Source organism: Myxocyprinus asiaticus, chromosome 1 (genome assembly GCF_019703515.2).
Source record: "Myxocyprinus asiaticus isolate MX2 ecotype Aquarium Trade chromosome 1, UBuf_Myxa_2, whole genome shotgun sequence".
In the NCBI taxonomy this organism is placed as follows: domain Eukaryota; kingdom Metazoa; phylum Chordata; class Actinopteri; order Cypriniformes; family Catostomidae; genus Myxocyprinus; species Myxocyprinus asiaticus.
This window is the reverse complement of record NC_059344.1, coordinates 26498537-26521195: the sequence shown is the minus strand read 5'-3', so window position 1 is coordinate 26521195 and position 22659 is coordinate 26498537. Positions and strand designations below refer to the sequence as shown.

Here is a 22659-nt window from a genome sequence, read left to right as displayed (position 1 = left end):
ATGTCACATTACAGAAGTTAAATGTGTAACTGATGCTGTTTCATGTTGTCTTTAAAATTTCATTTAAATCATAGTTTACCCAAAAATTCTATCATCATTTACTCACCTTCATGTTGTTCCAAACACCTGACTTTCATTCTTACATGGATCGCAAAGGAGATGTTATGCAGAATATCAGCCTCAGTCACCATTCAATTTCATTGTGTTGAAAAAAGATGCAAAGAAAGTGAATGGTGACTGGAGCTAACATTCTGCCTAACAGCTAATTTTGTGTTCCACAGATAAAAGAAGGAGTCATACAGGTTTGAATTAACATGAGTTAGGAGGTGAATTTTGGAAAAAATAATTGTTTTTGTGTGAACTATCCCTTTAATGCAAATAAGGATTTTCTGTTTTCACATTTATAATTACATGTTGGATTAATATTATTATATTTTCCTCAGGTGATTGAGTTAAGGAGACCAATGGACTCCAGACTAGAGCACGTGGACTTTGAAAGTCTGTTTAACTGTCTGAGCATACGACAGGTGGTACGTGTTTTTGCCTCCCTGTTGCTGGAACGCCGTGTCATCTTTGTGGCTGACAAGCTCAGGTGAGTCACCTTTGTGGGCTGTCTTGTTTGTCTAATCGTCAGTTGAAGTGTCTGAGTGTTGTCACCTTGTGAGTACAGCTTTTGAACGGAGGAACATGAACCATGAAGTGTAAGCAGCATATCATCTCATATAACACACTTTATTCCCATGAGAATGTTCTTGCTTTTTTAGACCAAACATGCTCAAGCAGTCCTCCCAAACTGTGCATGCTGACCACTGTGACAACAGCAGTATGAGTGTGGGCTTATGGCAGATGTTCTCAATAACCCTTTTCTTTACTGATTTGCAATGTCACTTCCATTTTTCCATCTGCTCATTCAGAGCCCGTAGAATAACATCTGCTCCAAATAAAAAAGATTTTTATCACGTTGGGTCATGTCTTTCTTCTCCTGATGGTGTTCTTGTTTTTGTAGTCTTTGTTTTTTAGACATATTCCTTTCTTGTCAAGAAGTCAAATTCTCAGGCCATAAACTCAAGCTAAGTGATCATCAAAGTATAGGATAACAAAGTAGAAGACAACTTCATTCCATATTTGTCAATGACCATTGGGATACTGAATGGAATACCAATCATAGTATTGGTCTGAATGCTCCAGCCAAGCTGTCTTGGCTAGGCTGGGTAGAAAATAGCCATTTTCGGGCCCAGTCCAGTTTTGTCTGTGAGTGTTTAACCAGCGCATCTGTTAAATAGCAGATCATTGTAATATTACTCTGACTGTGAAACATTCATTTGGACTGTTCTGCTTTTAATGTAATTAGGCAACAATTATTTTCAGATAATATTTTGAAGGATTTGTTGAGTACAGTGCCACCTGGAAAACTTTTAGAATTTTTAACACAAATACAGTTAAATAGTCTTATATAGAATTGTGTGTGTGTGTGTATGTATGTGTGTGTATAATATATATATATATATATATATATATATATATATATATATATATATATATATATATATATATTCTTTTATGTTTAAATGTATTTGATCTTTTTTGCTGTATTTATTTATTTATTTATTTATTTTTTAAATTAGAACTTGTACTTGCCATGATATAGCCCTTGATGCTGATATGGCAATAAATACCAAAAACAGCAACAACAACTGTTAAATAGAAGCCTTCCACTGTGGTTTTGGGCAATGGTGACCCAATGACTGCTCCATGCAGGCCTCTGCTAAATTAATCAGGGGAGGCATATTGACCACACCCTCTAACACTGGGCTGAACTCCCAGGAATCCCTGCTGATCTAAATTCAGATGTGGGTCAGGGCAGAGATATGGCTTTGGTAGGCCTCTGAATGTTGTTCAAGGGCAGATGTGATAGATATTATGGTCCCTTGAGGCTTTAGCATCCCCCTGCGAGCCTTCGTGCTTGGTCACGGAAGCTTGTGGCCTGGCATTGGAGGTCATTAGGGAGTAGGTTATTTGTGAGAGCCAAATCTCCACAAATCATCAGCCACTTTAAACAAACAGCAGTGGAGTATGTGGGGTGGGCAGTTACTGTGAGGGGGAGGAATGCACTTCCTGTGTGAATGATTGTGTGTATTTCTCTGCTCTAATTGGTTGCCATATTGTCACTGGGTGACAGATCTGGATCAGAACATGCTCATTTACAGATGAGAAAATACTGTATAGCTGAGTCTTACAACACACAACCCTACTGATAAGACAAGGATACCTGGTCACCAGCGAATTTTTGTCATGGTCACTGGTTCTCAACATGGGGTGCTGGTGTTCCAGGCTTCTAGTTTAACCAGCAAGACTTCCTTGATCAATCAGCTTAACCAGAAATATCTTACTGGTCAGCCAGCTTCACCAACTAAAGCTGTATCTCAAATGGGACACTATACACCATGCACTTATACTGTACACTTTGCACTCTGCCATCTATTGAATGAATTCTCAAAGTGTCGTACCAACCCAAATGGAACACTAACCATTGTTTACTACACAGAAACATTCGCTGTTTTCAGCTAATGGGAGTGAAGTTTCAGACGTATACAGTGTGTTGCTGCTAGATTTAGCACATTAGCCAACCTCAGTTCAACACTTTTATCCCTAATATAATCTCAAATATAGTACATATTCACACAGTGTGGGGTCATCAGTTGAATCCCAAACCGCACTATTCTGCATCATTTTATAGTGTAAGTAGTGCGAGTGATGTGTTAACACTGACAATGCGACAAAAAATAAGTGTACTATGAGTACATGGATGAAGCACTTCTTCATCTTTCAAAACAGAGCGTGGAATGTTGGACACTGTGTGCACTCAGTGCTCGCAGCTTGCCGTACATAGTGAAAGCGGCAGAGTTACCTGGCTGGTTGCTGGTCTGACATAACAATTGTAAATAATGGAGAATGTAGCTACTGATGAAACTTCAATGAAGACAGCACCTTACAAATGTAAGTTGAATGCTTTAGCATCGTGGGGGCGCTGTGTGAATATGTACGTTGTTTTAGATACAAGTGTTGAACTGAGGTTGGCTAACGCGCTATAGTGGCAACGCATTGCATGCCTTTGAAACACCACTTCTGTCAGCTGTTAAATGGCGAATGCTTCTGACGAGTGTTTTGTGACTCAACCATTGCTTTATGTTTGAAACTTTTCCTTAGATCTCTGGTTCTTTACAGTTAGTGCACCACTAAGAATGGCAAAACAGCATATTTTCCTTTCAATCATAGAAACAAAAGTAGTATGTTCTCTTTTGTTGCTGGAAGTACCCTTTTCAAAGCCTGTTCTTTGCAGATGAGTTTGAATAGACTTGCTGTATTGAACTCACACCCATTATCATAATAGATGGATCTCTAGTTACAACATATTATCCTGTTAAGCTAAGTATTGACATTCCATGGGTTTGGCGCTGTTAAAAACAGGATAGGTGGATTTATGGGATTTGGTCCACTCCTAGGTGTGTTGCCCAGTAACCTGGATTATGGACAGTGCTAGACTAAGATAGAAAACTCTCCGTTCTCCTACATCAAGGACATAGCTGCAGCTTTTTTGGGAAAGGCCACTGCAAACCAATTCCAAATGTCTCCAGTGCATGATTTATGCTTCTGTCGCCTGTAATGTATATCTATTGTTTAGGATCTGACAGAAAGAAAACTCACTCCATGTTAGGCAGTGCTTTTCTTGAGACTTCTTGTGAGCTTGTGTTTTTTTTTTTTTTTTTTTTTTTTTAACCCTTTCCATGCCTCATAGGCTTCCTCACTATACGAAACTTCAGTCATGCCTTTCGTTGTGGTATATAAAGTTTCTCAGGTAATTGTTCTCGAGTTACAGACTTTTCCATTAGCCGTATAATTGGTTAGGGAGCTCATTTGCCCAAACCAGACACTGGTACTTAATCAAGCTGTCAAATCAGTTCCTGCGAGGGGAAAATAGCTTCAAACATTAATGAAATAAATCCATCACCCTATATTGCATTCAGTCATAAGCAAAAATACATTTACTTTTAATCACTGCTCTAACATTGCTGCTACTGTTATTTCTGATTGATAATATAATGCATTTGAGTGGTTGTTGAATGACAGGAAGGGGTTAAATTCTCTGATGTATTGCCTGGTTTTGATCTGTTTTTCACCCATCTTGGGTACATTGTGTGAGCATGTTTTGGTGTAGCTGTAAACTTCTTCCTCTAGTAAGTGAATGTTTCAGAAATGATGAAAAGAAAAGACAGAATGCCTTAAGGCAAATGTGAAAGAATATTCCCAAGTTGGCCAGAGACTTTTTGTTTCTAGTTTTTGTAATAAAAAAAGCCCAAATCTATAAGATTGATGAGCAAAAAGATTGACTACAAATTTTTGTTTAGATGAATTGGGCATTCTGCAATATATATACAGTATACTTTATATTTAAGGCAGTGTTATGATCTGGGGTTGCTTCAGTTGGTCAGGTCTAGACTCCGCAACATTTGGCGGCAATAAAATGAAGTCATGTACTGAATGACCAAGTCATCCCATCAATGGATTTTTTCTTCCCTGACAGCATGGACATATTCCAGGATGACAATGCCAAGATTCAACAGGCTCAAATTGTGAAAGAGTGGTTCAGGGTGCATGAGCAATTGTTCTCACACATTAATTGGCCACCACAGATTCCTGACCTTAACCCCATTGAAAGACTTCGGGATGTGCTGGAGAAGACTTTACGGAGTGGTTCGACTCTCCCGTCAACGTTACAAGATCTCGGCCAAAAATTTATGCAACTCTGGATGGAAATAAGTGTTGTGACGTTGCATAAGGTTGTTGAAACAATGCCATGGCGAATGCACACCGTAATCAAAGCTAAAGGCGGTCCAACTAAATATTAGAGTGTGTGATTTTTTTTATTTATTTATTTTTTATTTTTTTTGACCAGGCAGTTTATACTCCAGAACTGATTGTGTCAGCTGAGTGTACCTTAACTCTTTATTTTATTTTTTTTTACCCCTCATTCTAATTCAAATGCCTTTCCTTTTATTTTCTCAAAAATATGTGGAAAACATTCAGAAGCTCTCTCTAAAAATCTTAACTAACTTTCAAGTTTCTTTAGCCAAAAACCAGCCTGCCAACATTCCCATTTAAGTAATGAAAGATGCAATATTACCCACGAGAATGTACCCGGTTCATTACAGGAGGTTAAATGAGTGCATATGTATTTTGGCACAGAGCTGATTCCTGTATTTTCACCCTTGAGTTGCTTCTGTTAAAAATTATTCTTTTTGGAATCAAATCCCCAAAACGAGCCTTTAGACTTGAATCTGAATAGGGTTAGCACTACCATTTACTTATTCTTGTGGGTAAGATGAGAGTTTATTTGAGCAATACAGGGCTTGACATTAATGCTTTCCCTGCACAAGCATAACAATATTTGGACAACTGAAATGTCAAATGAAGTAAAGCTGTACTTACACTGCAAAAGTGGGTCAGTAGCCACATCTGATGCGAAAAACCATGAAAAAGTGCATTTACAAAGACTTTTTATGTTTCTGTATAACAGCTGTTCTATCTTTTGTTCTTTCATTATTTTGATGTGACTCAATTATATAAAATGCCATTTAAAAGGAGTATTGTAGTGTAAAGGAGCTTTCAGTTCCCATGTGTTTTTGAGTGTGTTGAGAGATATGCCTGCTTGTTTGTGTGTGTACTGTACAGTGTGGAGAATCTCCTGTTCATCGTCTTGTTCGTCCTCTACAGTAAGCCGTATACAGTATGTGATGTTTCTCCTAGAGGACAAAGGTTGTCCTTCCAAACTCTACCTATTTAAAGATGCACTCTGTACTTTTTCTCTAATCAAAAAATAAATAAATAAATAATGACAGGTCAGTAACAAATAAGGTTATCCAACTGTAACAATTAAAAAAAAAAAAAAAAAAAAAGGAAAATACTTTAAATAAAATGCACATGCAATTTCTTAGAAATTTAACATTTCTATTCTGGTATGCTGAATTATATATAAGCCTTTTTAATACCATGAGAATAATTTTTTTAGCTAAATATATTTGCAAGGCAAAAAAGTATTATTTTTTTTATTTTATCAAGGATCCCATGCATCCTGGAAAATCTGGAATTTGCAATGCAGTTTTCCAGTCATGGAAAAGTCATGGAAAATTAGAAAAATACCTAAATGTTCTGGAAAATAATTATTTGTCCTGGAAAATATTAATATAACCTTTTGACTGTGTCGCTAGCAAGGTTTCTGTTACATGCACAAAAACATGGCAATGATCGGTCTCTGAATAGAAGTCAAATACACCAATTTTGTATCGTTTTTCACTGCCGGTGGTTGCGCAATGTGAAACAACATCAACGGTTTAAGGCGCTTACACCCACATGATTGATTACAGCAGCAGCCACTCATGTGCTTGGCAGTCGTGGTCCAACAGAGGCAGAGCACTTGATTGGTTACAGCTACAGGCAATCGCGTGCTTGGCTACAGCAGCGCGTGCACAGTGAGAAGTTGCCAGATACAATGTGAAAGTGGCATTTCTGAAACTTCTCACGCCGGGTGCACACATCCTCCATGAGTGGGGCTTCCGCAAAAAAAACAGCAGCGCCTCTGCGCAGAAAATAAAGTTATCAATGGGGTCCTACGGCAAATGTATTTCTTTAATAAGGTCATAATAAGCTGAGGTTATTGCTGCATCAAGGACAACAGCGGGTAGTCACGTGAACTTCATCTTTATCAGCACACTTCATTGTGATTGGTTAATATTGTGTCTATACTGTACACCTATATACACAATGGCAAAAGGTCTGGCAGTTTATTAATTCTTTCCTTTATTAAGTTATTTTACATGCATGCAGACATACAAATTGTAGTATACTATAGGTTCGGTTTGAATAATTTTGATTTGCTTTGGTGTCTGTAAGTTTGTAAAACATAAGCAAATCATACCAAAATACCCTTTATTTTTGCAGCTAATTATACACAATTGTGTGGATAATTTTCTATACTTAAATCATTAAAATAGCTTAAGTTGGTGCTTTTAGCATATTCTTTAAAAAAAATAACCCCGGAAAACATGTAAGTGGATCTGTAATTGTCTCAAATTTTTTGACCCTCATGAATTTGCATCCCTGTGAGTTATTAACTTAAAAAAAAAAAATGTGATTCACACTGGGTTGGTAGCTTGGTGATTCGGCCTTAATATCTCGGAATGTGAATTAATTTTCAATAATTCAATGATCGGAGTCAGCTTATACTGCGGTTACAACATGTAGTATGTGGACAACATGGTATCTAGTCTTAAATGCCATTAGCAGTAAAACGCAGAATGTCATTGAATATGACATACTGTATTTGGACGAAAATTAATGTTTAAATGTACAGTTAATCAAATTAAAATTGTGATATGTCCTAGTGTGATAATTAAACTAAAAAAGTGTATTAATAATTTAATTGAATAAATAAATAATCTGCGAGTGATGCGCACTTCAAAATTAATGTGTAGGGCCGGTTGCTCATATACTGAAAACACTCCATCATGATCATCACACGCGCTCTTTTGTGTGAGATGACAGAGACAGAGAGCACTCTGAAGTGCACAGCACATACAGACTTTGTATTTATTTAATTAAATCACAGCTTTATGGTGATTTTATATTCACACTGGGCCATGGAGCAAACTGCTTATCTGGATGTGAGGAACTACCGTCAAAAACACACAGAAACCGCAAAATAAAAGCTCGATTTAAATGGATGCATGTGTTTTTGCTTAAATATTACACTTATTGGGCACATAAAGCATCCTGGAAATGTCCTGAAAAACTGTGGCTTAAAAAGAGTGGGAACTCTGTTTATTTGACAAATATCCTAATTTTGTGGGCAGGTGCTTTCTGATTAACTTTCTGCATGTTCTAAGAAATAATAATACAACCCCCCACACACACACCTTAATTTTAATTTGGGACAAAAAATGAGCATCATGACATTGACTAATACACATAAAAATTAATAGTACTTTTGGAAAATATGTAAAAAAAGAAAACAAATATATATATACATATATATATATATATATATATATATATACACACACACACACACACACACACACACACACAAGATAAAGACTCCAGTCTTAAAGTATCAGAAGTCTAATAAAAGCTGTTTTATTTACATGACGCAGGTCACCTTATGGGGGCCGACATGTTGAAATAATATGACCAGCCAAATACTTGCTTCATTTTGATAGCCCCTCCCCGCTATGGGACTCTATTATTCACTGTTTAAATTAATCATGGCCAGGTCAAGTCGGAATCTGCTGACATTTACGGCATTAAATTTAAGGGAAAATCTGCAGAAGGGACTTAAATTGTAAAATGTATTAAATGGAGCTAAAAGTATAATACTCTTCGTAGCTGAAAGCACAGTGAAATTCATCAAAATATTTAATACACAAACATGCAAGTGGTGGGGAACTTTAATGAATGGCAGATGTCGGCAGATGAGTTTTCCCTTAAGTTCTGCACCATCAGATTTTGTCTGGGCCTGATCATAGGGCATTTCTTTAATGGCACTGGTAACTGAAACATTTTGCAAACATCTCCAAGACAACTGCCATTTCAGCCAGCGCAACATTAACAAATAAATACTTTGTTCTTGCTTGACTTTCTGCTGACTGTTAATATTTTATGTAGATGCTTTCTCTCTCTCTCTTTCACACACACAAAAAGCTGCATACCAGTTCTGCATGATGGTCCAGGCAATCCCAGTAGCTAGCAGCAGTTTCGAACCCAACCTTCCATCCATTTTATTTGTTTTTTGGAGGATGCAGGCAGTGTAGAGCGGTGTTTGGACTGGTCCAATATTCCATCTTCATCTTTTCCCATGAGTACGTGCCCCTGAGGCCTCAGTTGTGCTGACATTCCAGGTATCAGCTATCAGAATCTGCCTGTTTAGCCTGTGGCTAGGTTTTTAAAATCTATTCTGCTCCATTTTCCAGTATGAACATGCCAGAATGCAGGATGCAGGCTCACACACACAGAAATTCAGAGGTTTTTAAGAACAGGCATTGAAATTTAAGAAAATATTTTTTGCTAGCTGCTAATTGCATATGCTAAATTAGCACAAAAACAGGATTTCAGAAGAATTACCAAACAATATTTCCAAATTGCGCTTTTGCAAATTATTTAGAGTTAATCCATTCTCTTAGAAATGGCTAAAAGTTGTACTTTTGAACATATCATTTGTCTCTCTCCTCAAAACACAAATTAGATTCATAGTTGGAGTCAGTGGATTTCTGATGGTTTATTTTTAATGTCTCTGTATACGTGGTCTTGTGTGTTGTATGGGACAGATAGAAAGGAGAGAGAGAGAAAAGAGGGTCAGCCACTGTCAACAAGCTGGGGACCATGAGAAGGACAGTGTGCTATTTGTTACTATCTGCACACAGTCCTAGCTGTGAGATCTTACAGCTGGTCTAACATCAGATTAATTTAAAGCTCTAAGAAACGTGATCTGCAAATGTGTTGTTTAAATGAGAACGGGTATATGTGGTTACTGTGTGGTAGCCATACGCTGAATCAGATGGATCACTTTCACATTCTTTTTGTGTTTTTGGTGATCCACATTCTTCATGCGTACTGCCCCCTACTAGGCAGGGGGAAGAATTTCCAGCAAAAAATATTTATTTGTTTCTCACCCGCACCTATCATATCACTTCTGAAGATATGGATTAAAACACTGGAGTCGTATGGATTACTTTGTGCTTTTTGGAGTGTCAACATTTTGGCACCCTTTCATTTGCATTGAATGGACCTACAGAGCTGAGATATTCTTCTGAAAATCTTTGATTGTGTTCTGCAGAAGAAAGTCATACACATCTGGGATGGAGAAGATTTCATTTTTGTTTGAACTGCCCCTTTAAGCTCTATTCTTAGAACCAGTGGCATGCTGTTGATGAGAAGAGAAATAATTTGGACTTGTATCTCAAGTTGTAAAAACGAACAAGAAAGTTGTTTGCATTTAGAATGGAAGTCTAGGGGCCAAACATTCAACAGTCCATTGCAAAATTATTTCTGTACATGTTTTTTTTGTGTGTGTGTCCTTACAAATTGACATTAGAGCTTAAGGGAATAGTTCACCCAAAAATGAAAATTTGCTGATAATTTACTCACCCACAGGCCATCCAAAATGTATTTGAGTTTCTTTCTTCATCAAAACAGAATTTAAGACTTTTAGGATTTCATTTCAGGCCTCCTCCTCTAAACAATGCAAGTGAATGTACTAAATTTTTTGACGGTCCAAAATGCATATTTAGGGTGCATCAAAATAATCCACACGACTCTAGTCGACAAATAAAGTTCTTCTGAATGAAAACGATTGATTGATTATTGTTAGAAACAAAACAATACTTATATACTTTTTAACTACAAATGTTCTCTTCCGTACATCTCTGTGACGTGCACTCATGAGAGGGATGACGTAAGCTCGTTGGTAAGGTCACGCATCACGTGGAGGAGGAGACAGGAAGCGCGTCATTGTTTTCAAGATAAACGTGCCGTTCAGAAACCAAAACAGTCCAAAACAATTTTAAAACAATATAAAAAAAAAAAACAAATAAAAAAACATTTCCAGATAATAATAATAAAAAACAAAAAACAATATAAACAATGACGCGCTTCCTGACTACGGAAGCAAACATTTGTAGTTAAAAAGTATATAAGTATTGTTTTTTTCTCAAAATAATCAATCGTTTGCATTCAGAAGGACTTTATTTGTCAACTGGAGTCGTGTGGATTATTTTGATGCACCCTAAATATGCATTTTGGACCATCAAAAAATGGAGTACATTCACTTGCATTGTTTAGAGGAGGCGGCCTGAAATTAAATCCTAAAAGTCTTAAATTCTGTTTTGATGAAGAAAGAAACTCAAATACATCTTGGATGGCCTGAGGGTGAGTAAATTATCAGCAAATGTTCATTTTTGGGTGAACTATTCCTTTAAATTATTTTCTGTGGTAAATTGTTTTCATTCCACACATGCTATCGATACAGCCTAACTTGTATTTAATCTGAAATATTCCTTGAAGGTCAACTTAAAAAGAACATATTGTGTTGATTTAGAGAACATTACTCTATTTTACTACCATTCAGATATGAAAATACGCCCTCTAATCATATTGTGTTTTACATCACTATCTGCACAAAGTGTATGCACTTCATATACTTGTCCTGAATGCCACTGAAGCTATTTAAATAATATCACAGGAGATACCATTTGAGTAGCACTGTTCTGTGGAATCTACTGAATGCCACTGGCTATTTTCTTGGGTGCTCTTATAATCACAGATTCAGTTGTCCCCATCCATAAAGCCAGAATAAACTGGAAAATCTGGGCTCAATATACTTTTTCCAGAGTGGGATTTGCTAAAACGGTGTGCGTGATTTGGTGTGAATTTGTGTGAAAGTCAGGTGATTGAGTGTGTGTTTTTCTCCTTCACTACAGTACTCTTTCCAGCTGTGTTAATGCAGTGGTGGCTTTGCTCTACCCGTTCTCCTGGCAACACACCTTCATCCCTGTACTTCCCACCTCCATGGAGGACATCGTCTGCTGTCCCACGCCTTTCCTAGTGGGTATTCTGTCCAGTTCACTGCCCAAACTGAAGGACCTACCAGTGGAGGAGGTAAGCACAGCAGCACACCAACTCTCACTCTGGCTGTACCATTGTGCAGTTCCCCTGATTATGACATTAAATTCCATTGAATATGGTCACATCTCTTTTACAGTTCAATTATGCTCTTACCCTAATAAGCTGCCTGAACATTGTTCAGTTCAGTTGTTCCCTCATCAAATAATATGGGGAGTCATTTTCCCATGTTCAGAAAGTTGCTGGAATGAGTGAGAAACATACTAATTACAATAACATGCCCGGAACATGGGCCAACTCCTTTGTACTGTCTTTAACATGACGTCAGCTTCATAAGCCCTGCTCAGCATTCCTGGCCAGGCTGTTGCCTTCTCCCCTCTAAACTTTCCCCCTCCGTCTTGGGAGAGTGTTGCTCCCAGCTGCCAATAGGACAGTGCCAGCTCGGCCACAGGTTTTATGTTTTGTCCCTACTGAGTCTTTGGCATTTAGTGCATTTGGCCGTAAGGAGTCATCATTACTTTTTTCAGTTTGTTTTTTTGGACATAAGTGCACTTGTAATGGCCACAAGTGCCCCTCTGCAGTAAATAAAACTTCTGGAAGCGCATCAATTTCTGATGCTTGTCATTTTTAATACTGCTGTTTTAATTAGTTGTCAGGCTCCATCTGTTGTGGATCAACTTCTAGTAATGTAGTGACATGCAAGGCTCCCACAACAACTGAGTAGTGTGATTTAAAGACTCAATGTTTATAAACTTAAGTAATCATGGCAAACATTGGAAATATATTTTTTTCCTTTATGTTTCAGGCTTTGATGGTGGATCTAGGCACAGACCGTTTCATCCGGCAGGTTTGTCCATACACAGATCGCTCCACACAAAGTTCTGAGAAAAGCTTGACAAACTATCCCATGGCTTTAATGCCAGCTATAACAGAATGGTGCTATTGGCGCTGTCTACAGTTTAAATGACGGCTGAATGTGTGTCGTCACTAAGATCTGAGAACAACCACAGTATAAACAACTGAGATTGTGTCATGTTCAGATTCACTGAGTCACAACACAAATGTTGTAACAATGTTGCAAGTTTATCTCGACACTATGCCTGTATACAGATGGATGACGAGGCCTCTCTATTACCACGCAAACTGCAAGCTGCTCTGGAGCAAGCTCTCGAACAGAGGAACGACATCATCGATCAAGACTCTGACAGTGAATCGGATGAAGGTAAAAAGACAGACATGGTGTTGTTGTGTCTGTTTACAGTGGGCTCACTAGCTATGTGTATGCTTGTATATAATAAAACATGCATGTGCTGCCTGATTGTAGCCTGCACATTTTAAGCAGTAAACCTAAAGCAGTGTGGTCTGCTGTGACATGAAGAACAACAGCTGGCTTCAGTGTATTTAATTTCCTATTGAAAGTCTTTGATTTGTAATCCATCATGAAAACTAACCAAATCTAATCTTACTCTATGTAGATAAATAATCTGTGTTATGATGAATTTCATATGTTTAGTGTTTATACTTGCTGAAATATATTGTACATGGCCAAACAGAGATTTTGTTTTTGTTTTGATCAAGAATTCCATTATTCCAAGGATATCGAATGATGAAACTTTTCTAACATAATCTTTTCCTCATTTCACAGAGTGCACTACCACTTTGAACAGTGTGGTATCAGAGGCCTTCATCCGCTTCTTCCTGGAGACCATTGGCCACTATTCTTTGTTCCTCACCCAGGGCGACAGGGGTGAGCGCATCTTCCAGCGCGAAGCCTTCCGTAAATCAGTGGCTTCTAAGAGCGTCCGGCGATTCCTGGGTGTCTTCATGGAGTCCCAGATGTTTGCTGGATTCATCCAGGACAGAGAGATGAGGAAATGCAGGGCCAAAGGTGAATCTTGCTTGCTCTAAAGCAAATTTCCAGACAGCTTCCCTTCGAACATGATGTTGAATTAGCCTCAGGCCATTATGACTGTAATCTGAAACCCAAACCCAGCATAATCATAAAAACTGTTTGTGTGGGTCTTTCTGGAGAAAATGGAAAATTGCTTTACTGCCACCTCCTGGTCAACAGAAACAACTATTTTGTCAGGAGATAATGGGTCATTCTTTTTCTAATGGGTCATCTGAACAGGTCTGTTTGAGCAGAGGGTGGAACAGTATCTGGAAGAGTTGCCGGACACTGAGCAGAGTGGAGTCAACAAATTCCTAAAGGGTTTAGGTGAGTGCAGAACAGCAGATATGAAGTACATGCTGTATGAACCAAGGGTCAAGTTTGTTTTATGAAACAGTTATGTCATGCATAAGAATCTAATGCATAACCAATGCTTTATCTTTTCCAGGGAATAAAATGAAGTTCCTTCATAAAAAGAACTAAAGTTGTGAAGCCAAAAACTATGGACATTTTCTACAATTGCTATTTCTGAAGACCTAACACCGCTATGTCATGTCTGTTAAGATGTGCCAGTTATTTTGTCTCCGACATTCACATTGTTTGTACATATTTTTGAAAGCTGTGCTGTTAATCTCACATGTAGCTCTATTTTTGGCTTCCCTGGTACCTTGTATGACACTAGAGTAATAATAGGATGGTACTGAGTGTATGAATGGTTATGTTGCAGTAAAGCCTCCACCCTAGAAATAACTATATTGAGCTGGATGAGATGTATGAATGGAAACTTCTGAGAGGTGGATGTACAGTGGCTGTGTAGTATTTAATGCGAGAATTTCTCTGTGAATTGTATTTTGTACATTTATTAACACATGAAGAGTATATTACCTTATTTACAGTGTTTTAATAATAATAAAAAAATCAATAAAGCTTTTCTGTTAATTTCTCAAGCTTGTTGATATCCCTAAAGATGAGTACTGTAATAATGGACCAGAATGTTTAGGAGTCATCATAGAAGCAGCCCAGTGCTTGCTGTGGCTATTTATTAAATGGAGATATTACCTTCCTTTAGGTCTGGCCTAGGTCTGGTGTTTAAAATAGTTAAACAATGAATCATACACTGGGAATGTTCTGATACTTGACACATTTTCTGCTATATTAAAGAAACATGCACCCCTCAATATATGTGTCCTGAACTGGTCATATGTGTATTTCTGTTCCAAACCAGATGAATATTAGTATTGTCTGGAGAAGACAGTCAATGTAAAGATTAAAGAATTTTTATGATATTTGCTAGAATAACCTGAACTAAAACTGTTTTCATCTTAGAGAAAGGCATATAAGAGCCATATGTAACATCATTTGGACAGGTCATGTCCTTTTTCATTATATGATGTTCTACTGTAAATGCTCTTTATACACACACACACACACACACACACACACACATTCAATATCCATCTTTGGTGGATGTAATACAATTTTAAATGAATAGGAAAGAAGCTTGAATATTAAAGATAAGATTCAGAAAAGTATGACTTAAAGGGTTAGTTCACCCAAAAATGAAAAATGCTCTCATGATTTACTCAGCTTCCTGGCATCTCAGATGTGTATGACTTTCTTTCTTCTGCAGAACACAAATTAAGATTTTTAGAAGAATATTTCAGCTCTGTAGGTCCTCACAACGTTAGTGAATGGGTGCCAAAATTTTGAAGCTCCAAAATCTACATAAAGGGTGCATAAAAGGAATCCATCCGACTCCAGTGGTTACATCCATCACTTCTAAAGCAATATGACAGGTGGGGGTGAGAAACAGATCAATATTTAAATAATGTTTTATCATAAATTCTCCTCTCTGCCCAGTGTACAAAGAATGTGAATCACCAAAAACCGAAAGTGAAAGTGAAGGGAAAAGGACTTAAATATTGATTTGTTTCTCACCCACACCTATCATATCGCTTCAGAAGACATGGATTTAACCACCAGAGCTGTCTGGAGTACTTTTATGTGGCCCCATTCATTTGCATTGTGAGGACCTACAGAGCTGAAATATTATTCTAAAAATCTTAATTTGTGTAGAAAGAAAGAAGAATGAAAGTCATACACATCTAGGATGGCATGAGGGTGAATAAATGATGAGAGAATTTTCATTTTTGGGTGAACTGTCCCTTTAAGTCCTTGGCAACAACATATGCTGTGTACACAGTACTTAAGATGTCATGGAAAACCCAAACATATCAGGAAAAAAAAAAAAAATGGATTTCTCGGCCTGGAGATGTCATGGAAATTTCTATAGTTAATATATGTATTTATCTTCAAAAAGAATGACAAAGGCATTGTAAAAGTAGTCCAAATAACATGGATTATATTCACAAGTCAACAGAAGCTGTATGAGAGCAAGTGCAGAATGGACTTTAAAATGAAGTACCAAATCTTGCTCGACAAATGACAGTGGGTACCACAACAAAGGTTTCCTAAATAAACTTCTTCAGAAAAGCCATCTTTATCTTTGTCAACAAAATCTGAAGCTGTACAAGACATTATAAAAATGACAAAAAGCGGTTAAAGTACCGTATGTGCCACAAAAAGCTTTCAGAAGAAATGGAAGTACAAAATGGGGGGGGGGGGGGGTTATCCTCTCATTACATCCATTTAAAGAAACTTATTAAACAAGGTTTTCTTGATTGCATTAGTTTTGTTAAGTGTTTAAACTTAAAGTAACCATTTAAAGTGATCTTAAAAAATAGAAAATTTTGTCAAATTATTTGAGCAAATTAGCTTAAAATAGGTGACTAGCTCAATGGGGAGACGTTTGCTCTCTCTCTCTCTCTCTCTCTCTCTCTCTCTCTCTCTCTCTTTCTCTCTCTCTCTCTTTCTCTCTCTCTCTCTCTCTCTCTATTTTTATAAACTCATATATGTAAACATTTCGATATAACCTAGTGCTCAAATCATTGACAGAGTGTGATGGAAATAAATCAACCAGATTGGGAAATCTCGCGATTTTACTCGTTATTTCTTCACCTGTAATAAAAGAAAACTGAGGTAAAGGCGACATCTGGTGGACTGGATTCTAGTGATATTTAAAGGTAAAGAACTTTAGTGCGCAACGCAGGGTGCGCATCACGAAAAATAAGGGTGGCGGAGGACAAGATCGATTATGCGAAATGTTCCTTTATAACTTTGTGTAGTATTCCGATATTTTCCACGTATCTATTGCTTAAAAGTTGTGCATTTAGGTTATAGATGTTACTGGAGGCTTTTGACAGTGCTGAAGGGAATAAAATCATATGAACCGTTTCTAGGGGTGGACGGACTTTTTAATATTTACTATTATTATTAAGGATCTGCTTATATTAGGCCGTTTAGACGCTGTAGCATTCCTGACATCGCTATAATCTTCCAGTCGCCGAGGAGGAGGAGGAGGAGGAGGATTTTTGGATTTGTGCCTCTTCAAGAGAAGCAAGGTACGGTTCAAACTATCATTACAGTCTGGGTGCATGCGTTCATCAATATTTCATTTTTCATCGTTAGTGTGATGATGCATAATTACGCTTTATATTGCAGTATTAATCACAGATGTTGCACGTATATGAGCAATTTGCGAAGGATTTTGTCCCATCTCCTCTGTTTGGTGGGCGAAATGATTCTCCAGAAATCAAAAATGCTGAGGTTTAGTGCATATTACATCTTACAGAAGCCTATTCTTTTTGAGCACAGCATTGAAATAATAATTATTTCCGGAAAGTAGGCTATTATTGTATAGCACTACAAAGAATAATAAATAAGATAATAGAAATAAATAAAATTATATGAGATTAAATAATAATAATAATAATAATAATTTGTAAAATGAAGTGTTAGAAGTTCAAGATTTTATTGCAATATATGTCTATAGAATCTCTTAATAAGTCAAATTTTCACTCTCGAGAGTTTTGACATTTGAAACGGAATGATTTGCCTCCAGATTTATAATTTAGAAGGACAATTTAAGCTATAAATTGGACTGGGACATTAAAGTCAAATTGATCTCAGCCTTACTGGTTTATTTGAAAAAAAAAAAAAAAAAAAAAAAAAATGTGATCTTTGTAAAGTTTCTTAGAAAATACAAATATAGCACAAGAAGGCTGCTAAAACGCAAATAAATAAAGTACTTATTTATTTCACTGAAACCATGTTCACTCCAGTAAGAGATACAGTAGACTGCTCTATTTATTTATTTATTTATTTATTTATTTTTTCCAAAAAAGCTGTTTTTGTGGAAGCTTATCATATTCTCAGACTAGTGAGCATACTAACATTCCTACACACACACACACACACATATACAGTACTGTGCAAAAGTTTTAGGCACTTGTGAAAAATGTTGCATAGTGAGGATATCTTCAAAAATAATGACATAAATAGTTTTCATTCATCAATTAACTTCATACAAGTCCAGTAAACATAAAAAAGCTAAATCAATATTCGGCGTGACCACCTTTGCCTTTCAAACAGCACCAATTCTCCTGTGTACACCTGGACACAGTTTTTCTTGGTTGTTGGCAGATAGGATGTTCCAAGCTTCTTGGAGAATTTGCCAGAGTTCTTCTGTCTATTTAGGCTGTCTCAATTGCGTCAGTCTCTTTATGTAATCCCAGACTGACATGTTCAGTGGGGGGCTCTGTGGGGACCATGCCATCTTCTGAAGGGCTCCCTGTTCTTCTATTCTATTTTATTCTATTTGCAAAATGATTGTTTGGGAATGTAAAATATATATATTTCCTATTGACACTCTAAAGCTGAAGATATAAATAACCATCTTAAGACAAATGTTTTTGTGAAGCATCTTATGTGCCTAAGAATTTTGCACAGTACTATATATATATATATATATATATATATATATATACATGTTGTATTTCTGGGTGCTTTCGGTCTTTCATCTCAGAAATTGTTTTGGGTTTCCAAGTGTGCAAAAGAAAACCTATAAAGTGTGTGCTTGAAGAACTTGTCAATTTCTTGTTCTTCCTTTTTGCACAAAATCATGTGATTTCAAGAACTGTTTGTTTATTTGTAGCTTGTTAACCTGGATATCAAATCATTGTGATAAACCAAAATGTCTTTGTATTTACACATCGAAAGAAAAAAACAGTCTTAAGTTTGTGTTACTCATAAAAGTTATGACTGATAGTATTTATTCTTATCATTTCAATAGTATTTATTCTTTCATTTCAGATTTGTACATGTGTCATATCAGCAAGGACACTTAACAAATAGCAAAGATATCAGTCTAAAGAACTGATAATTGGCTGATACAAATCTTCACTTGGAATAAGTGGAGACATAATGAACTGAACAGTCTGTGGTAAGACATTACCATCTGTTATGAGCCAATCTGCCATTCCCTTGTCGTGATCTCATAACCTTGATGTTACTGGAGCTCTTTCATGGGAGGAACCTACTCTCAAGTTTCTATTAATGTACTTTCTCTGGAGATGGCTGTGCTTGCTCTGGCAGAAAGATACTCATGCTGAATTCACTTAGTAGAGAAGAGGAGCCATCCCTGGCAGTGGGAAGAAAGAGAATGAGAGAAAGAGCATGAGCTTTTTGTTTTAAAAGCTAAATGGAATTGCATGGAAGGCAAGGCAGCAGGCAGCGAGGAGATGCAGGCATGCCTGTCTGCCCAAAGAACAAGAGCTAGACTAATTGTGTTTTAAAGTGGGTCTGTGGGTACACAGTGGGGAATCAGATGGTTTTAAGATCCCCTGAGCAGCTCTAGAGGAAGAGAGAGTTGTCAGATTTGTAGGTCAGGCTGCAGGGGTTGTTGTCAGGCAGATTCACAGCGGTAGAGGTGCATTCATAGTGGAGCTTTTGCACGACACTGATGTGTGATATGAGTTACATACAGTTTAATTCGTTTACATCCATCTCCTACCTGGAGACAAAGATTTCGAGGGGCTCCTGGCTTAATATTCTTTCTAGAAGAGCAAGTGTGATAAGACCGTAATTGATTTCACGCTTTACAGGGTATTGTGCAGGCACATCTTCATTCCCATCAGGTCTTTGGAGAAGGCTGACCCGGTTTCAGTGTGTTACATGCAAGCGGACCGGTCCAGAGGGACCTGTCCCTTACTGGTGCTGATCTAAGGATGTGAGGAAGGAGGGCACAAACGTGCTCCCTCATCCCCAATCCATCTCACACACTTCACATGTGCTCTTCCAATGTGATTCTCTTAAATATTGTAGGTCATCTGGCACCCCTTCCATTTTTGGCAAAAAGGGCTGTGGGGGATATTTGCCCCAGAAAAAAAAAAAAAAAAATTCAGCCTTTTATAATTCCAAATTATTACTTACAGGCTTTATTTAAGACAAAAGATCATGGTGGCTGTCAGAGGGAAGGATTTGGGATCGACGCAGCTACAGGAAGCTAATGAGGAGAGCTACACACTGGCCACGGCTGAGAGCACACAACAAGGAGCACACTGGAATCTACTCCGCTGGGGTTAAAGTGTGCAGTGTGCACTACTTCCTGCCGCAGGTAGAGCTGTCACAGTGTGGCACGGAGCTGTAGCTGTGTCAGAGGCTTGCTGTGTCCTTGCCTTACTGCTGCGAGAGCTGCTCGGCTGGATATTGGAATCTTTCTCACACATGCACTGAGGAAACTGCAGCCTTTCACCACCATGGAGAAGGTAAGATGGTCCTGCACTGATTTTTCCCTGCTCTGTTGGCAATTTGTCACATAATTGATTCTATTTTCTGCATGTTTAAAGTTTATTAATTGCCTTTGGATTGGCAGTGAGGTACGCAGCAACACTGCGGCTTCTTGTGACACACTAATGATGCACAATGTGTTATTGTTTTGCTCTTTTTGCATTTTGGGAATAATGCATATTTGTGTAGTTTTGAAATGTAAATGCAAATATTTGTGGAATGCTTTGAACATGCAGCTTTGCTCTCTCAAATCTAATTAAGGCGCAGCTAGTGTAGTGTGCAGAATGAATACTTTGTTGTTTTTCTATATTAGTGGTGCTTTGACAACACTGCTGGAGCTTGAAAATATTAAGTCCTCTCTCAAGTAGTATAAAAACGTAAAAGATGCTACTTCGCTCGCAGCCATTAAAATATGCTCGATCAGTTGTTGTGGGCTTCTATGACGCCCACTCATGCGTAACTTGACAGTTATGTCAACAATTCCAGTTCTGAATGCATAAGATATTTCAATTCATTTGAAATACATCTGCTTGTACTTCAGTGCTGTTCAGAGTGTTCAGAACCCAGGATGGCGCAAAGCTTGTGCACCTTCTGCAACAAGTGGCTGTGTTTCCAGTGCACAGACCTGCACCAGCACGAAAGTGCCTCCACTCAACCCTCTGACCTGCAGCACCAGCAGGGAGACCCTCCATCACCATCTGAAACAGGCAAGAGTCTCTGTAATTACTTTCCTCTTTTAGCTCCAGCTTTGCTGTTTGCAACACATTCTTTGCTTTTAGCCACTGGACATCATCAGCCGTGCACCATATTTTCATAACTTCCGCTTTTCTCTCCTTTAACACAATGAATAATGGCTTTTATAATAAGTGTGAATAATTATCCTGTGATGTATTGCAGTGTTGTATTCGTCATGTGACCCTGTTTCTAAAACTGATTCTTCTCTTGGCGAACACAGCTCAAATTTGGCCAGTCAGTTCAATCCTACCTCCCTTTCACTGAGACTCCTGGGCTTTCAGTCAAGACAATCTGAAATCCACTGAATGTATGATAACGACACCACAGGTCCTAACAGAAAACGAGACAGGTGGTGATAAAACTGACAAAGAGAGATAGAAAGAGAAAGAAGGGGAGATAAAAGAGAGAGAGAGAGAGAGAGAGAGAGAAAGAGAAAGAGAACGAGTGGTAGAGTGTGAGAGAAAAAGAAGTGCGGGTGTGAAGCAGGATGTGGTCGTCACCAGTATGCATTGAGGCTGCTCTTCAGTGTTGGAGCCTGTGGTCTCATACTTTAGCACCTTCTCTCTCTCACAGTGCAGTGTGTCAGAGTGACTCTGTCTAGCCTACACTGTCACAGCATCAGCCAGATAGGCCCACTGATGGACAGACTGTATATCCAGTGTGACAGGTGCTGTCGGACGAAGTCCTTCATCTCTAATGTAGTTCTACATTCTGCCCGACTAAATCTCTCTCATTGCTTATGCACAGAGACTATCAAAGTAATAATGTATTATTAAGACTAGAATTGTTGGTACAATGCAACAGATATGAAAATGTGTGATTTATTTGTTTGGTCTGTTTACTTTAGCCCAATTTCAGAAAACAAAACAAAACAAAACAAAACAGGGGTCTTCAACCTTTTTCAGGCCAAGGGCCCCTTGATTAAGAGACAGAGAAGGGACTCCTTGTTAGATATTGTGTAAAACTGGGTGTTGCATTTTAAGCTTGGCCTATAATAAAATGCTTATAGTAACATTAAAATAAATCCATTACAATAGTCATTATTGATGTACAGAGTCATAAACATGTACTTAAAACCTCTTAATGTGGGAGGGACAATGAAACATTTAGCTGTATTTTTGCTTTGGTTGAAGTTAACTTAACATTGTATTTTGTGTAAAATATTAAAAAATAAATAAATAAATAAATAAAAAATTGAGATCAAAGAATAATTGGCTGACTCCCTGCAGTACAGCCTTGGATCCCCTAGAGATCATGGACCTCTGTTGAAGATGCCTAAAATGAAATAAAACTGTTTGACATCAGCTTAAACTCTGTCTGTGTAGGTTGCACAGTCATGAAACTTGATAGCTTTCGAATCTGATGGTTTTTAAAAGTCCAGTGCTGATTTTGTTTCAGAAATGTGGACCATGCACAAGTAAAACAGTATCTGATACTTTGTTTTGGCTCTTCAAAAGCCTACAAAAAGTTTTATTCCTTATATTGGCAGGGCTTTTAAAAGACATTTACTGATTGAAGAAAGCTCTGGTCTGGTCCATTTTTGACTGTTTTTCTTTTGCCTGAAAAAGTATGCATTTATTACTCCAGATTTATTTTATAAGCTTTTGATATGCTGCATTTTTCCACTAAAAATAAATGATGCTTGCATAGAGAGTGACTCATGGAGGCCAACAAGT

General features: G+C 37.7%; 2 protein-coding genes across 4 annotated transcripts in view; both read left to right on the top strand.

The window, feature by feature from the left end:
• LOC127410427 (DENN domain-containing protein 2B-like) overlaps nt 1-14494 on the top strand; it is a 76967-nt gene extending 62473 nt beyond the window's left edge. For both annotated transcript variants that reach the window (XM_051645750.1, XM_051645725.1), the window contains exons 14-20: nt 444-592; nt 11529-11706; nt 12476-12517; nt 12781-12892; nt 13316-13558; nt 13802-13888; nt 14010-14494. In XM_051645750.1, the coding sequence (XP_051501710.1) occupies nt 444-592; nt 11529-11706; nt 12476-12517; nt 12781-12892; nt 13316-13558; nt 13802-13888; nt 14010-14044 (846 nt within the window). In that variant the 3' untranslated portion in view covers nt 14045-14494. The remainder of the gene's footprint in view (nt 1-443; nt 593-11528; nt 11707-12475; nt 12518-12780; nt 12893-13315; nt 13559-13801; nt 13889-14009) is intronic.
• A 2193-nt stretch (nt 14495-16687) lies between these two features.
• LOC127410635 (tripartite motif-containing protein 66-like) overlaps nt 16688-22659 on the top strand; it is a 28079-nt gene continuing 22107 nt past the window's right edge. For both annotated transcript variants that reach the window (XM_051645880.1, XM_051645792.1), the window contains exons 1-3: nt 16688-17022; nt 19894-20226; nt 20790-20955. In XM_051645880.1, coding sequence (XP_051501840.1) covers nt 20218-20226; nt 20790-20955 — 175 coding nt within the window. In that variant the 5' untranslated portion in view covers nt 16688-17022; nt 19894-20217. The remainder of the gene's footprint in view (nt 17023-19893; nt 20227-20789; nt 20956-22659) is intronic.